The 18,900-nt window shown below is 39.6% G+C and overlaps 1 protein-coding gene across 1 annotated transcript; it reads right to left on the bottom strand.

Annotated features, from left to right (window-relative positions):
• Positions 1-2,942: 2,942 nt before the first annotated feature.
• On the bottom strand, positions 2,943-18,690 carry slc39a1l.L (solute carrier family 39 member 1 like L homeolog). Its single transcript, XM_018253159.2, has 3 exons — positions 18,368-18,690; positions 6,109-6,239; positions 2,943-4,914 (listed from the first exon to the last, which is right to left on the bottom strand). Exons 1-3 carry the CDS (start codon positions 18,480-18,482, stop codon positions 4,228-4,230), a joined length of 933 nt encoding a protein of 310 aa, XP_018108648.1. The 5' UTR covers positions 18,483-18,690; the 3' UTR covers positions 2,943-4,227.
• Positions 18,691-18,900: the final 210 nt, after the last annotated feature.

The following is an 18,900-nucleotide window of genomic DNA, read 5'->3' as shown; positions in this document are numbered from 1 at the left end:
TACCTTTTAAAGTTTACATATTGTAAGCAGACACAACATGTGGGGGGGCCACAGAAGGGGGGGGGGGTCGCAGCCGCCATTTGGACAACCCTGCCTTAGACCATACAATTATTGTACCAGAGGCATGAAGCTGATCTATGCTGGATCCTATTGCATATGAGGTAAATTCTTCTGCCATGACCAATGTCATTATCCGTTACATTATTCAAAATTCCAGCCAGCAATCCTCATTTGGCACTAATTTGCAAAATTCATAGCACTAGACACATTCATTTAAAACTCCTAATATCCCTCCAAAGGATTTGAACCTGTAGCAAGCCCAAATTCAATGTAAGGATGATGGTCTACACCTTTCTGCACCCAGAAAATGAACTGATGACCAATTCTGCACCCAGAAAATTATTAAGCAACCAACAATCCAAATTAATGGTGGGAATGCTGTAAAGAGAATTATAATACTGAAGAGAGTTGAATATATATACAGAAACAGAGAGCTTAACCTACTCATATTCATTATATACTAAAGCAGGACAGTCTCGGTTGCTGTTCTTTATATTGCTGTTTATTTTATATTGTACAGTTGAAAAAGCTTATGTAATTATACACTGTTGTAGAACCTAACTAAACTTTCTTAGTACAGAATCATCTTTATTAAATTATAGAGGGCCTCTGAGCACTGGCCAGGCGGCCATAAAATAAGCAAAGTTGTAACGGGGCAGAGACCCATCTAGCTGAAACTAACTTAACAGTATTACACCCCAATTGGCAGACCTCTTTTTGCTAGCTGACCCAGCTTCATTAACTCCCAATGCTGTAAAGAAAGATTAAAAAAAAAGCAACATGAACACAACTAGAAAAACAAGTTTAAGGAGCTTTGACTGCATGTTTTACTATGGAAACATTATAAAATATGCTTTATACCAAAGCCTCAAGAAAGTGAAGTGGCCAGCCATTTTCTTCTGTGCCTGCTCGCTCCAGTATAAATAATAGCATCAGTTTTTTGTCAACAGGTGAATACTTTCTTTACCTAAAAAACAGTCGTTCCAATTACAGACTGCCAATTTTTGCAAGATAAAGATTTATTCACCCACTGACAAACTCTGGCAAGTAGTGTACATTCCACAGACAATCTGAACTAGGAGGTCCCTTGAGCATCTGCTGTTCAAATAGCAAGTCCTGCCAAACTAAAACCAAGATAAGAAACCTTTATAGGGTTACAGTATCCCAGTATATTCTTACCTATTATGCAAATATTGAACTTTAATGCACAGAAAGCTTGTTATTTCAGTTCTAGCTAGCTTTCTTTCCCATATCCCAGTGTACTAAAGATGGAAAGAACTCCAGGATGTTTCATCCCTATTAGACCTCTAATGTGCCAATTCAAATTTGAGATTTTAGAAAAACAATGTGACTGATGGTAGTAATCCTAGTGGCAAAGATAACAAATGTAAACACTCAAAACAAATTCATGTAAAATTGATCAGAATGTTCTTCAAAGCACTTTTGCAATTAATAAAAAAAATTTGTTTAAGATATTAGGTGGTTTTAAATTATAAACAATTAAATGTATTACAACAGTGCGAGCCATGCAGCATGTTTTTTTAAACAAAAATTTCTGGTTTTTGAACAAGCCGTCCAGTGTGCAGAATTCTAACAGTTTCTCCTCTATACTGTGTACAGCTGGTACACTAAGTGGCTCCTGCACCCGGTCAGATGCTTTTGGCTGCCGGTGAGTCTGAACAGTTACGTTTTTTGACCTTCTATTACAACAGTGCCACCTGCTGGTCATTTTGGCTGACTGTACAGTTGGGAAAAAAAGTCTGAGAAACAAAAAACAGTTTTCTTGTATAGAAAATTAGAAGAGTCACCTGGTGTTTCACGTGTCAGTTCTAAGCAGAGCAAAATCACAAACAAACTTTTAATAGTAATGACACACTAGAATCGTTTCTTAGCTGGAACCCTGAACTTGAATTGGTATTATGATTCCTTGTTGTCACTAGAGGGAGTTAAGACTATGTAGTGGTCCAGTATCATACAGCATGTCAAATGGTAAGACGAGTTAAATGTTTTCAGTCATGTATACATGAAAACATGTTGATGTACGATTTCTTATCCTGAAATTTAATATATTTTTCTGTATGCAGATGGCACAGATTTATATGATAATCTATAAAAGAACACAGAGAAAACCTCTGAGAATGCATTTGAAATGCCTTCTTTTAGTTTAGCCACAAAAAAATAGACAGACAAACAATGATGAAAGGAAAGTGGTGCCTCTCTGCAATTGCCCATAGTTTAAAAGGATTGCCAAGTGTAAACATAAAACTGGGTAAATAGATAGAGCCGAAAAGCAAAAAGTAGTGCACAGCCTATTGGTTTCCTTGAGGGACAGCTTCATGGGTTATAATTGTTTGCTTTTTGAATCTGACCTGCATGCTAAGGATCAATTGCAAACTCACTGAACAATTATGTTGCAGGTGGCCCCCATTAAAGTCCCTGACTAGAGAGCTGAAAAGCAGGAAAAAAAAAAATAATATTAGACATCCAGTCACTCCAGCATTTATACATTCCATTTTTTACTAACTGACTATATTAGAAATATTTTTTATTTTGCACAGGCTATCTATTTACCCACATTTTATTTTCACACTGAACAGTTCCTTTAAGAACCCATACATTCCAGCTCTTGAAGAGCGGAGATTACCAGCTTTTAAGCACCCTCAGCTATTAAACAACTGAAATGCATTATGGTTGAGAATGAGTTGTTTAAAGTAGAAGTATCTGCTAAATGTGAAAACCTATTCAGGAAACATTTGGGCTTTCCAACATGGATCCCTGCAACCTCTGCCAAACAAAAGCTCCCAAATCCCCTTAATAAGACATATAAGATTTTTTCTTTGAGTATCTTAGACAAAAAAACATTTAGAGGTTTCACAACAACATGATTTAGATTGGGTTGTTTATTGGTGAATTAGTGTTATAGCAGCAATCGTCATGGGTTAAGTAGGTTTTGCAAAATTAATGAAAAAATTCAATGTAAGTTAACACTTTTTTCAATTCAGTTGTTTTTAGATTGTTCCCCATAAATAAATACTTTTTCAATTACAATCCATTATTTATTTTTTACTGTTTTTCCAAAATCTAATGTTAAAGTTGAATATCTCTGGTGCTTCGATCTGGCAGCTCAGTAATTCAGGGGCAGACTCTAAACTGGTACAATTTAGTTGGTACATTTCTCAGCAGCATCTCTGGAGTATTAATAACGATTGTATTAATTCTAACAGCTGTCTGTAATGTAACCCAGAGATTTTGCTCAGAAGGGACAAAGATAAGAAATGTATCAACTAAATGTATCCATTTAGAACAGTTTACAGGGTCGGCGACCCCCCCCTTCTCAGAGTTGCTTCAGAAGGTGAAAAATGACACTTTACACAATATTAGAAAAACTAGAAAGTCATTGGAAAAAGTCAATATTTCTGGTGATCTATCTGAAAACAACTAGTTGTTTGAAGGTGAACCACCCCTTTAAGTTTCATCTAGACACAAGCTTTCAGAATGCTTAATGTAAGCTATGTCCAAATAAAGAGGCAATGGAATATGTTATTTAACTGGTTTGAATACACATGGCTTAATGACATGCACTTTTGTTTGGCCATAAGCAAATCAAGAAGTGTGGGATATGAGAGTGACTAGAGAAGTCACATCTCTTAACCCCTTTGTAAGACACCAGTCTAGCAATATAAAAAAAAGGATCAAGCCATCCAGTTGATACAAATTGCTGGGAACAGCAAGAGTTGCAGTTCGGTAACAGCTGGAATTGAAGGAGATTCCCTGCAAATAATTTATGCAATGCTGGAATGATAACAAGAACATGGCATTCCCACTGAAACCCACAGAATTCAAAGTTTAACAGTCTATTTTGTTCGAAGCACTTGGATTAATGAGGGAGCAGAGTCCAGTTAAGTTAGCCAGAAAGGAATAAATATTAAAATCTGGCAATTTACCAAAAATACTTAAAAGCTTTAAAAATTACAAATTAAAATTTTTTTTTAAAGAACTATGGCGATTTTAGTTACATTACAGTACATTAATATAATGATTAACCTGCTTTGAGGGGTTTATAACACAGTACCACAATGTTTTCTGAGCAGGCCATCCACCTCTTTTGTTTCCAGGAGGGACATAGGGAGGAAAGAAGTCTCACTGCATGTCGTTGTTCAAAAACATTTACCCTAAGAATCTTAGTGCTGCCATCCCTGAGAACCCCAACAATACAAAAATGACTTTTGGCAGGCGCCATTTATTAGAATTGAGTTCATGTGGCAAAATCTCTAGGAAGGTTATATAGACAAACGTTCCAGCAGCCAAGCCTTCTAGCACACACTGGACCATTTTGTTTTCATCAGTTTGATTGTGCATCACCCCAATACCTATACCGATTCCAAGGGGAGACATAAGTGCAAACATAACAATAGATAGTACAAACCAACGGGTTTGCACACTGCTCTGCAGCAAGAGGAGGGATAGGCTCACAGCGATGATGCTTTTGTGGACAAGGATAGCAACAGCTATCTGTAGGACCTCGGTCTGTACATTCTGGAGCCCAATAGCAATCCCTTCAAAGATTGAATGCAGGGACAGAGACAGGAGGAGTACAAAGGAACGAAAGTTGGAGTGAGCATGGAAATCCACATGGAAGTGGTGCCTTGGGTGGTCTATATCATTATGCTGGCCGCTGTGGGAGTGGGAATGGCCATGAGGCTGCTCTTGCCTAGCTGGTGAATTGGTGTTGCCAGAGAGAAGTGGGGTAGTCTCTTCACTCATGGACTCGCTGCAGTCCAGAACAATACGTTCTACTATCAGAACAATGAGGAATCCAATGCCTAGAATAAACTCCGGGAGCGGAAAGTCAGTCTAGGAGACAAAGGAATAAAAAAACAAACAAAAAAAAAAACAACATGATTAATGAGAAACTCAACTGGAAAACATCTAAGTTGAGACTGAAATGCATAACAGACAAGACACTACCTGCTCAGTGAGGCCAGCTGATTAATTCACAATCACTGTAGCATTACGCATAGAAATAGGAGTTGTGCAGCCCCACTGTGTAGTGCAGATATTATAACAAATAGGTAAAGTTGTAGGGTTTACCCATATTTGGTCACTGACCCAAGAAACTATTCAGCATCCAATGGCATTGCACAGTTTTCATTTTGCAAAACGCATTCCACTCCAAAGCATTTTTGCCAATTTTTAAAGAATATGCGAACATTTTTTAAAAATTGCTCAGGGTACTTTTCTAAGCACTATATTTACATTATTTTTCAATTTCAAAGCGGTTTATTAAAGGCGTGGTTCACCTTTTAGTTAACTTGTAGTATAGTATAGAACAGTCAATTCTAAGCAACTTTTCATTTGGTATTCATTATTTATTTTTTATGGTTTTTTAATTATTTGCTTTTTTCTTCTGGTGCTTTCCAGCTTTCAAATGGGGTTCAAATTTATTGTTATTGCTACTTTTTATTCAGACCCCTCTCCTATTCATTTTTCAGTCTCTTATTCAAATCAGTGCATGGTTGCTAGGGTAATTGGTAATTTGCTGAATAAAAAGCTAAATAACTCAAGAACTAGCGATGCAGCAAATCCACTATTTTGGATCCGTCCGAACCCCCAAATCCTTTGCGAAAGATTCGGTCGAATACGAATCCTAATTCGCATATGCAAATAAGGGGTGGGAAGGGGAAAACATTTTTATTACTTCCTTGTTTTGCGGCTAGTTGGTTTTAGGGTAAAAAACCCTTTCAACCGCCAATATGATGAATTTTATAACAGTGACCCCTGCTGGTCAGTTCCTCTCACGGTATGGTTAGAGAGATATTTATTATATCAAAATGCATATATATTAGCAGTTAATAAACAGCTAAATATCTTTAAAAAAAAAGGTAAATGGCAAAACTGCCTAGAGAAGCACCATCCCTGAGCAATGTTACATTCATTTCATTTTAGGTTTACATTTCTTTTAACTTGTTATGGAAGGATAGTCTGTGCCATATGATTTGGTAATCATCTGATGTGTGACACATGTGTAACACAGGTTTTTCCACATACTATTATTTGCTGATTGGCCATCTCCTCCTTCATGTCGCTCAGAAAGTCAGGAAGAATATCCAAGAGGCAGGCTGCCAAGAAGACTCCTCCTGCCAGGCAGCTTATGAAGCTTATCCATTTCTGATGTGCCTCTGAAAAGGAACAAAGAAACATAATGAAGGCCAGAAGGGGGAGCTTGACACACACAGATCCACTAAACAAATGCTTTCCTACACAAAGCTAATGTAAGAGTAACAGCTTCTTAAAACAGAAGATACTGTACCCCTTATGCACATACGTTAGGAATACAGAACCAGAAGTGAAAGAATAAGATCATGAGTCATTGTGATATCTTGTTGTAGGTCCCTTTACCAAGTTTTAGAGATGAATCAAATCCACTATTTTGGGATTTGGCCAAACGAACCTGAACCAAAATTTGCATTTGTGTGTGATGAATAGTCATCTGATTTTAAGGATTCAGCCAAATCCAAATCCTGCTGAATAAGGATTAATCTTGGCCTAATCCTGAACCGAATCCTGGATTCCATGTATCCCTAGCAAGTAATGATTCTGAATCACTGGTTTAATAGCAAAGATACAACCATAAAAATAATGTGCAGACAGAGATAGTCAATCTTTTTAGACTTCACAGTACCTTATACAGGCCAATGGCTTTCTAGGTGTACGACTTGCAGAGTAAAGCTGGCCATTCATGGGCAGATATTCAGCTTCCAATCTCAGCTCCCCTTGAAACAGAGTTAGCAGCTTATCTGCCTGTATACATGGGCCTTATCCAATAGATATCTAGCTGAAAATTGGACAGAAATCATTTAGACTGTAAGCTCTTTTGAGTAGGGCCCTCTTCACCTCTCTTACTGGTCGCTATGTAAGTAATCCTGAATGTTCATTGTATAAACCCATTTATTATACCGCAACGCAGACTATGTTGGTGCTTTATAAATACATGTTGTTAATATCATATAAGTTTAATAATCCAGTTGGTGCGAGGATCACGTCACCTATTTGGGGTGGTCCTCTACCGAAACAAATGCCTATTATGATAAGATTGTTTGGCCGAAGGGCCCAATGATCAGATCAGTCTGATATCACACATGTCAGGTGATAGGTGGCCTTAACAGGTAACGATGTGCTTGCTTGGCAACCTCCCTTAAACAAATGAATATTAAGATGCATGGCCATCTTTACTGGTACAGCCAACACTCTTCAGAGATCAAATAGAAAATTGCAGCTTCTAAACGGCAATATTTTCACAAACAAAAAGGTAAATCAGTTCAAGTTATATAGAATGAGGAGCAGATTGTCAAACATTCCCCCAAATCAATCATCAGCAAAATATCCATGGCTGACAACATCCCCAAATTGTCTTGAAAAAATATGAATGCACAACTTTTAAGCAAGATGACCTGTAAGACAGACATTCATTATTAAAAGGACAAGTAAAATGATATTCACTGGGGAAGGGGAGGTACCAATGTACTGATCCTTGCTCTACTGCGCATGTGCAGGACACCAAAGAGTGTTGCTGAGGCATTGGCAGCTCTTTGAGACAGGAATTGCGGCAAGTAACCCCCGGGTAATTACAGTACAGGTACAACAAATATGGTCAGGAACCCACACCTTGGGGAAAATCTCATCTACCAGAATAGTAAATCTTAGTAATGGGGATAAGCATGATGTTTCCAGAAGAAATAAGTACTGGGCACTCCAAGAACATTATAAAGTGATGAAAAGACATTATGTGAAAGGTAGTGCCAGACATAGGCAGAGGAATAATTTTTCCTTGAATTACTTCAGCGCACTGGCAATTTTAAAGTAGATCGGTGCTTCTTTCCTCAAAAGACTTCACTGCACGTCTTTAGCATAAACAATTAAATCAGATGAGTGAGGAGAGCAATCCAAACAGCAGAATACCTGCTACAATGCGTGTGTAGCCCGAAACGTGTTTGTAGTTGCAAATAAATCACATTGTAGCAGGTATTCTGCTGTTTGGATTGCTCTCCTCACTCATCTGATTTAATGGTTTAGACATAGGCAGAGATTAGGGACTTTGGAAACACAAGTTGTTGATGAATAAATGGCACACAATTTAGTTTTTCCTCTGGCTCACACAGCACACGTTTTCCAATAGGAAAAACCCTGTGGCTGTGTATGTAAGAAGTATATATTTGATACCACAACTCTGCATGAACGTTATACATTTAAAATATCATCTGAATTTTCTGGATAAGAGATTTTTCTGTAATTTGGATCACCATGACATCTTCTAAAAATCATTTAAACATTAAACAAACCTGAAAGGATTGTTATGCCACCAATATCGATTCAAGCAGCTTAGATAGGATTAGGTACAAGGTACTATTTTAGTATTAAAGAGAAATACAAAAACTGTTCCTTGTATTTGATCCTTTCAATTTGATTAACTGGTCCTTTAAGGGTTAGTTCACACAAGGAGATTCGGGGAGATTTTGTCGCCTGGCGACTAATCGCCTCTTCTTCTGGACGACAATCTCCCCGAACTGCCTCTGTGTGTCTTCCCATCCGATATAATGAAAAGTCGCCTGCGCTAATGCACACGCGGCGCTGCGTTTACAGAAGTCGCCCGAAGTTGTGGAAAGTTTGGGCCACTTCGGAAAACGCAGCACCGTGTGTACTTCAGCGCAGGTGACTTTTCATTATAGCGGATGGTAAGACACGCGGAGGCAGTTCGGGGAGATTGTCGCCCAGAAGAAGAGGCGATTAGTTGCCAGGCGACAAAATCTCCTCGTGTGAATTAACCATAATGGGGAAACACAACCTACAGTCAGCTACAGGTGGTTTCACCAACCGGCAAATATCTTGTACATACCAAATCCCTTCTTTGCCCCCACTTCTAACTCCCATACTAACCTGAATGTCTCCTACCATTGTCGTCTATTTAGGCAATCTGCCTCTTCCACACACACTGTGTATGTCAATGTGTGTGTTCACTAAAAAATCCAGAGCACCCACACTGCCAGACTGCTCTTATGTTCCAAATGGAAAAAATATAGGTTCTGTTTTAATTGTGATTCAGGCAAACAGAAATGAGTCTTTTGATCCTGACAGACTCACACAAGCAAAGTTATACAAAGCAAATTACCCTAAGCATTGATGACACCATGCATAACTGGAGTGGTATACATAAACCTATAACGTTTAAGATCGAAAAGAATTTCAATCAGTATTTCATTTTTTTAGCACACTTCAGGATTTTCCTTATAACAAATGATAAATGTAATTATAAACAATCAAAAATTTGCTTTGCCGCCTTTAAAAATTCTCCTTAACACTTAAAGGATTAAGGGAGTGACCTTTTGACATGGTGACATTTGCCCCTATACATATCTTGATTTACTAGAACAGGGCTGTCCAACTGGCGGCCCGCATCCCCCTTCTTTTCACCCCCCACATGCGGTGTCTGTTTACCATATGTAAATTTTAAAAGGTATCACTACAGAGAACTGGCCCCTGCATTGTTTAAACCTCAAATTCAGACTAATCCCTTGTATTGTTCACACCTGTGATCCTCCTGCACTGTTCACACTTGTGACACCTCAATTGTTTATATCCTAACGGCCTGTTCACACCTGAGACCCAGGCTGAAACTGCCCACATTGTTCACCTGTTCACACCATATTCAAAATGCTAATAGGGCACAAGTACTGTGTCACTGTATATAATACATATTAGAATGATAGCTTTCCCTGTCTCCTGCTCTGTTCTGTCTTCCCTCCCTGTGTGTGCCATTCTCTGTTTGCCCAGTGCTGCTTGTGTGTGCCATTCTCTGCTTACTCAGTGCTGCTTGTGTGTGCCATTCTCTGCTTGCCCAGTGCTGCTTGTGTGTGCCAATCTCTGCTTGCCCAGTGCTGCTTGTGTGTGCCATTCTCTGCTTACTCGGTGCTGCTTGTGTGTGTGCCATTCTCTGCTTGCCCAGTGCTGCTTGTGTGTGCCATTCTCTGCTTGCCCAGTGCTGCTTGTGTGTGCCATTCTCTGCTTACTCAGTGCTGCTTGCATGTGCCATTCTCTGCTTGCCCAGTGCTGTTTGTGTGTGCCAATCTCTGCTTGCCCAGTGCTGCTTGTGTATGCCATTCTCTGCTTGCGTGTGCCATTCTCTGCTTGCCCAGTGCTGCTTGTGTGCCAATCTCTGCTTACTCGGTGCTGCTTGTGTGAGTGCCATTCTCTGCTTGCCCAGTGCTGCTTGTGTGTGCCATTCTCTGCTTGCCCAGTGCTGCTTGTTTGTGCCATTCTCTGCTTGCCCAGTGCTGCTTGTGTGTGCCATTCTCTGCTTGCCCAGTGCTGCTTGTGTGTGCCATTCTCTGCTTGCCCTACGATACCTGTGGGATGTAAGCCTGTTAGGGGTTTGTTCGCATTTGGAAATTGTTGTTAAGGGCCCCTAAGGTGTTTAAGCATGTGTTGGGGGGGGAGGGGTTGTTGTATTATCCACAGGGGAGGATGAGGCATATGGATTTAAGGGTATGTTTTAACATGACTTCAATTTTTCACATATGAGTGATGAAGGATTTCCCTGCAGTGTGCTACCACTGTTAATTTGGATATGATCTTAAAAATTCTTGTGGTAACATGGGTGTGGTTTACAGTGGGTGTGGTTTAAAAGGGGGAGTGGCCAACACTGACTTTCATTATTAGCCCTCCACCACATAGGCTAGTAAAATTTTGACCCTCGGTACCACAGAAGTTGGACAGCACTGTACTAGAAATTCACAATTAGTTTTAAAGAAATAGAAACGAATATAATGATCAGTTGTTATGCAGAAAACAAAACATTTTTTGTTGGGCATCACCTACTAAAGAAAATAAGGTACAGGTATGCAACCGGTTATCAAGTGTGCTTGGGGCCTGGGGTTTTCCAGACAAAGGATCTATAATTAGAATTTTCATACCTTAAGTCTACTAGAAAGTCAGGTAAACATTAAACAAACCAAATAGGATTGCTTTGCCTCCAATAAGGATTACTGTAATTATATCTAAGTACACACTACTATTTTATTACAGAGAAAAAAATTAAGCACCTTGAAAAATTTCGATTGTTTGGCTAAAATGTCTAAGTCTATGGGACACAGTGTTTCCATAATTCAAAGCTTTATGGATAATGGGTTTCCAGATAATGGATCCCATACTTGTGCAACTTGCTAAAGCCAAGAGAGCATATATTATTGCATACTAAGTTAAAAGCCAAAGGCAAGTAACAATACCTGATTTTGCAGGAACAGATTTAGGCTTTCCCTATAATTAACTTTCCTGAATAGCTGCCTTTTCTGGTGTGACTACTGAATATATTTTCCTGTGCTGTATACAGGTATGAGATCTATTATGGCTCAGCGCTCTTACCAAATCATTTTCCCAGCCTGGTGGGATGTAAAAGTAGCTGGGTGATGGGATGCTGCAGGACACTGCTCAACAATTTGGAAGAAACGAACAGAGGAGGAGCTGTGAACCTCTGTGGTCAGCTCTCCAGTTTGGAATTTCAGCAGCTATCTTTTTGCTAGGGTCTAAATTACTCTAGGAAACAGGCAGTGGTTTGAATGGGAGACTAAAACATGATTAAGAGGGCCTAATAGAATGATATGTAATGAAAAGTAACAATAACAATAGTTTTGTGGCTGCCTGGTCAGTGATCCCCATCTGAAAGATGGAACAAAAAAGTCACAAGAAGGCAAATAATTCACAAACTATATAAAAAAAATCCATAGTCTTAATTTTAGCCAAATAATCCATATTTTTAAAGAGGATTCCTTTTTTCTCTGTAATAAAACAGTACCTTGTACTTGATCCCAACTAAGATATAATTAAGCATTATTGGAGGCAAAGCAATCCTATTATTGGGTTTATTTCAATATTTACATGATTTTCTAGTAGACAAGGTATGAAGATAAAATTGCGGAAAGATCCGTTATATGGAAAACCCCAGGTCCCGAGTATTCAGCATAACAAGTCCCATACCTGTACTTTATGTTCTTTAGTATGTGATGTCCAACAAAAAAATGTTTTATTTTCTGCATACACAACTGATCATTACATTTATCATTTGTTATAAGGAAAATCCTGCAGTGTGTCATAAAATGAAATCTCATTTAATACTGCATGAAATTCCTTAAGATCTTAAACATGTTATAGGTCTATGTTGATCACTCCAGTTATGCATGGTGTTATCAATCTATAGAAAAAAATGGCAATAAATAAGCATCACTTCGGGAAATTCTAAAACTGCAATACTGTGCTGACTCAACAGTGCACAAAGCCTAAAATAGGAATGTTGGGAAGTGTGTGTCAAGTGACTTAGTTCTTCTTTTGTGGCATTGCATGCTGCAGTTAGTATACCAAGCATATGAAACCTGCCTAGAAAGTTTCCCTTCCATCTCTGAGCTGCTCTTCAAGTATAACAATTCAAAAACCTTGAAAATTTTAGCTTCCATATCCGCACAGTGCATACATGTAAAGTTGTCCCACAGAGAGAGTTATTAAAAAGCAATTATAATGGGTATCAATTTACCGGTAGGTGAAGGTGAACCACCCCTTTAAAGTATGTTATAGATTAAAAGCAACATTTAAACTGGCCTTTATTTTTTTCTAAGTTTTCGACGTATTTGCCTTCTTCTTCTTTCGATTTCCAGCTTTTAAATGGGGGTGATTGACCCCCCATCTAAAAAAACATAAAGTAAGGCTACAATACGTTTATTTTTAGTGCTACTTTTTATTACTCATCTTTCTATTTAGGCCCTCTCCTATTGATATTCCAGTCTCTTATTCAAATCAATGCATGGTCGCTAGGAGAATAAGAACCCCAGTAACCAGATTGCTGAAATTCCAAATTGAGAAAAAAAAAAAAAAAAAAAAAAAAAAAACACACACTACACTCAAAAACTACAAATAATTTTTTTAATTATGCAATTATATTATAAATCATATTTTTAAAATATTTATTATAAATAGATCCCAAATTAGACTCCCAAGCTTAAAAAAGGTCCCCTGAAAAAGAAGGTTAAGAACCCCTTATTTTGGGTGTGGTGTTTGTTAAAAAATGTTTCCATGCTTGTGTTTCTCCCCAGCTCTTTTTACATTTGAATATGGCTCACAAGTATAAAAGGTTGAGGACCCCTGCACTAGATTTTAGCCCCACTCTTAAGCTGGCCACAGACGCAAAGATCGTACGATCGGCAATACGTGCAGAGATATTACCCGCTGCCGACAGAAATCTTTTAACCTGTCCGATCGACCAAACAACCGATCTCCGCCGGACGCAAAAATGTCGGGACTCTCCACACACCGTCCGAAAATCATACGAATCCTTGATTCGTACGATCAGATCTTTGTGTCTATGGCCAGTTTAAGGGTTACCTTTCTGGGATAATCTTACAAGCCTGCAAGTGTGAGGGGGCACTTCATGGGGGCAAGGAATGAGCAAATAGTGAACAGGAACAAAGGCAGACTGCAGACGGGCAGATTGGTGAGATGTACAGTGGTGTGAAAAACTATTTGCCCCCTTCCTGATTTCTTATTCTTTTGCATGTTTGTCACACTTAAATGTTTCTGCTCATCAAAAACCGTTAACTATTAGTCAAAGATAACATAATTGAACACAAAATGCAGTTTTTAAATGAAAGTTTACGTTATTAAGGGAGAAAAAAAACTCCAAATCTACATGTGCCTGTGTGAAAAAGTGATTGCCCCCCTTGTTAAAAAATAACTTAACTGTGGTTTATCACACCTGAGTTCAATTTCAAAGGTTATAAAGCCATTTCTAAAGCTTTGGGACTCCAGCGAACCACAGTGAGAGCCATTATCCACAAATGGCAAAAACATGGAACAGTGGTGAACCTTCCCAGGAGTGGCCGGCCGACCAAAATTACCCCAAGAGCGCAGAGACAACTCATCCGAGAGGCCACAAAAGACCCCAGGACAACATCTAAAGAACTGCAGGCCTCACTTGCCTCAATTAAGGTCAGTGTTCACGACTCCACCATAAGAAAGAGACTGGGCAAAAAACGGCCTGTATGGCAGATTTCCAAGGCGCAAACCACTTTTAAGCAAAAAGAACATTAAGGCTCGTCTCAATTTTGCTAAAAAACATCTCAATGATTGCCAAGACTTTTGGGAAAATACCTTGTGGACCGACAAGACAAAAGTTGAACTTTTTGGAAGGTGCGCGCCCCGTTACATCTGGCGTAAAAGTAACAGCATTTCAGAAAAAGAACATCATACCAACAGTAAAATATGGTGGTGGTAGTGTGATGGTCTGGGGTTGTTTTGCTGCTTCAGGACCTGGAAGACTTGCTGTGATAGATGGAACCATGAATTCTACTGTCTACCAAAAAATCCTGAAGGAGAATGTCCGGCCATCTGTTCGTCAACTCATGCTGAAGCGATCTTGGGTGCTGCAGCAGGACAATGACCCAAAACACCAGCAAATCCACCTCTGAATGGCTGAAGAAAAACAAAATGAAGACTTTGGAGTGGCCTAGTCAAAGTCCTGACCTGAATCCTATTGAGATGTTGTGGCATGACCTTAAAAAGGCGGTTCATGCTAGAAAACCCTCAAATAAAGCTGAATTACAACAATTCTGCAAAGATGAGTGGGCCAAAATTCCTCCAGAGCGCTGTAAAAGACTCGTTGCAAGTTATCGCAAACGCTTGATTGCAGTTATTGCTGCTAAGGGTGGCCCAACCAGTTATTAGGTTCAGGGGGCAATTACTTTTTCACACAGGTTTGGATTTCTTTTCTCCCTAAATAATAAAAACCCTCATTTAAAAACTGCATTTTGTGTTTACTTGTGTTATCTTTGACTAATAGTTAAATGTGTTTGATGATCAGAAACATTTTGTTTGACAAACATGCAAAAGAATAAGAAATCAGGAAGGGGGCAAATAGTTTTTCACACCACTGTATGTGGTGCGGGACTGGAGGGCTTACAAGGCTGGGCCAGTCATTAGAAAGGTTCCAGGAAGGGAAGGACAGGGAATTACAAACTTCTCAGAAGTACAATGCGGTTTAATATGGAACGCCGGTCAGGGCCTTACCAGCACGTGCAATTTTGGGCATTTTGTTTGTCCGGTTATGTTTTTTTTCCTGAAGTTTTTATCTGTTTGTCCCACAACTACAAATAAATTATAAATGTCTTAGTTTAGGCCTCAAATGCTCCTGTGTTATAACAAAATTTGTTTTATACAAATCATGTTGCTGTTCCTGGTACATGTTACTTAGACTGCAAGCTCTACAGGTGAGGAAGATTTTTTTCCTTTTGTCTCGTTAACACTTACTGTAACTGTACTTTGTATATATTTGCATTTATTACTGTATTGACCTCTGTTTGATCTATTATATTATTGTTTTGCTGTACAGTGCTGCATACACAAGTACAGCTACATAAATAAAAACATACATACATACATACAAGTTACTAGTCTTTTAAACTTGGTCCCAGGAGTTGCTGGACTACAACATACTTTTTTCCCTTTGGTTATATATTGAAGGATGATGGGAGCAGGATACCAACATCATCTGGGGTCCCAAGGATTTAAAAAAAACAGGACTCTAATGAGAATAAAATAACTCAATATCCCAGTGGAACATTGCTTTTATTTTTAAATACATGGGATTATCATTAGCCTGATGTGCAGTTCAGTGCAGTTTGCCAAACCACCACTGAGCAATATCAAATATAATATATGAAAAGAAGTGTGAACTATTTGGTGTTTGTATGGCGGAAGAAGAGCCACCCAATATTGGCAAAAGATTTGGATATCAGTTGGCTAAGTCGAAAAATTTTCATCATGGACCAGTGGTAATTGCTGAATCATCAGATATAGGTAGAATTCTACTTTTTTTTACCTGTATATCCGACGATTCAGCTCCAAATATCTGTAATGAAAATGAATGATCTTTCCTGCGACAGATCATAATTGTTAGGTGTCTGTCCATCTTTATCCTGAACTGATCTGCCTCATGATCCTCATATTAGAGAATACACATGCTCTGCAAAATAGTGCTTAACCAATATTCTTAATACTTGCCTAAACTCCTGCCAGCCAAGCATTTGAACAAAAACTGTGTGGTTTTGCATAAATATGAGTCAGCACTATTCAGAGTTTCAGATCTCAGTTTCAGATTTTCAAAATGAATCAGTTAATAGTGCTGCTCCAGCAGAATTCTGCACTGAAATCCATTCCTCAAAAGAGCAAACAGATTTTTTTTATATTCAATTTTGAAATCTGACATGGGGCTAGACATATTGTCAATTTACCAGCTGCCCCAAGTCATGTGACTTGTGCTCTGATAAACTTCAATCACTCTTTACTGCAAGTTGGAGTGATATCACCCCCCTCCCTTTCAACCCCCAGCTGCCAAACAAAAGAACAATGGGAAGGTAACCAGATAACAGCTCCCTAACACAAGATAGCAGCTGCCTGGTAGATCTAAGAACAGCCATCAATAGTAAAAACCCATGTCCCACTGAGACACATTCAGTTACATTGAAAATGAAAAACAGCAGCCTGCCAGAAAGCATTTCTCTCCTAAAGTGCAGGCACAAGTCACATGACCAGGGGCAGCTGGGAAATTGACAAAATGTCTAGCCCCATGTCAGATTTCAAAATTGAATATAAAAAAACCTGTTTGCTCTTTTGAGAAATGGATTTCAGTGCAGAATTCTGCTGGAGTAGCACTATTAACTGATGCATTATGAAAAAAACATGTTTTCCGATGACAGGATCCCTTTAAGGTAACTTTTAGTATGTTATAGAACGGCCAGTTCTAAGTAACTTTTCAATTGGTTTTCATTATTTATTTGTAATGGTTTTATAGTTATTTGCCTTTTTCTTCTGACTTGCAGCTTTCAAATAGGCGTCGCTGACCCCATCTAAAAAACAAATGCTCTATAAGGCTACAAATGTATTGTTATTGCCAATGTTTATTACTCATCTTTCTATTCAGGCCTCTCTTATTCATATCCTAGTCTCTTATTCCAACCAATGCATGGTTGCTAGGTTAATTCAGATCCTAGCTTCCAGATTGCTTAAAGGAGAAACCAACCCTTAATAAAAAAAAAAACACTACCCCCCTATCCTACATAGACCCCCCTCCCTCCCCCCCCAGCCTAGCTGCTCCCCCCCCGGCAAATGCCCCTAACTCTTTACTTACCCCTTGGTGCAGATTCTGTCCAGCAGAGTTCACAGGCGCCATCTTCTTCTCTTCGGTAATCTTCGGAATGAGATCGGCAAAGTGGTGCATGCCCAGTTGGAGCAATTTTCTGTTCCGCGACAACTGCACAAAACTCACAAAAATTTCTGAAGCGCCGGTCTCATTCCGAGAGGGGTAAGTAAATAGTTAGGGTCGTCATGTGCCCTGGGGGGCAGCTAGGTTGGGGGGTCTATGTAGGGTAGGAGGAGTAGGGTTTTTATTAAGGGTTTGTTTCTCCTTTGAAGGAGAATTAAACCCTTAATTAAAAAAACCCTACCTTACATAGACCCCCCCTCCCTGCTCCCCCCCCCCAGCCTAGCTGCTACCCCTGGTAAATGCCCCTAACTCTTTACTTACCCCTCAGTGCAGATTCAGGGCATCAGAGTTCACGGGCGCCATCTTCTTCATTTCGGTAATCTTCGGGTCTTCTGTCGATTCTGCAATTTCTGTAACTTTCAGCTTATGCGCAGTTGTCGCTATACCGAAGACTGCTCCAACTGCGCATGCGCCGATAAGCCACTCTCTTCTCAAAAATTACCAAAGATGTCGTCTGTTAACTTCTGTGCCCTGAATCAGCAACGAGGGGTAAGTAAAGTGTAAGGGGCATTTACCAGGGGTAACACTTAGGCTGGGGGGAGCAAGGAGGGGGGTCTATGTAGGGTAGGGTTTTTTTAATAAAGGGTAAAGTTTTCCTATAAAATGCAACCTGGAGAGCTGCTGAATAAAAAGCTAAATCACTCAAAAATGTTAAATAAAAAATGAAAACCAATTACAAATTGTCTCAAGACATCCCTCTCTACATCATACTAACAGTTATCTCAAAGGTGAACAGTCCCTTTAAGCAAAATGTCCCCTGGAAGAGTCAGCCTACATACTATAATGTCATGAATTCAGAAGCAATGTATATTAGAGAGTGTGGACAGGGAAAGCCAATGGGTGCGGCGTGTAGCCGGTGTGTGTTGGTACGACCCAGTTTATATAGGAAGTAGCGGTGCCATTTAAAGGAACAGAAGAGCGGAGGGAACACACCTGGCAGCCGACACTCACCTCTTTCCAGCCCTTCCCGGAAGCATTTCACCCTGGAAGGCACCAGCCCGAATAACAAAGTGAGAACGAGCAGCCCAAACAGACATCCCAGTTTAACTTGGAGCAAGTACTCCATGGCACCCCTCCGGTACGGCCCTGTCCTGCTCACACAGATACTAAGGCATGCCGCCCAATAGTCACGCTTTTAGGACAGTCCTGATTTTCTGAAACCTGCCCACAGCCAGCTAATGCACGCCGCGATACTGTGACGTCACGCACTACGTAGCCGCCTTTGGGGCGTGACTAGCTAAATCTGTGTCGCACAAGCGAAAGCTGCTAGAAACTAGCGGTGCTCAGTGGTGGGACAACAAGCTCCGGGAATCCCATCATCATTTTTATATTCGGCGCTTCATTATTTTCTCTGGGGGAGGGTTAAGTTATTTTTTGATGGTTGTCAGTTATCTTTGCTGCCGCCAGAGCCCGAGCTTCAGTGTTTGTCTCACTAAATTGCGGGATAGAGTTTGATTACTAAAGAAAAATTCACCCACTTTCCG

The sequence above is a fragment of the Xenopus laevis genome, chromosome 3L (assembly GCF_017654675.1).
Source record: "Xenopus laevis strain J_2021 chromosome 3L, Xenopus_laevis_v10.1, whole genome shotgun sequence".
Taxonomy (NCBI): domain Eukaryota; kingdom Metazoa; phylum Chordata; class Amphibia; order Anura; family Pipidae; genus Xenopus; species Xenopus laevis.
This window is presented reverse-complemented; position numbering and strand designations above follow the sequence as displayed.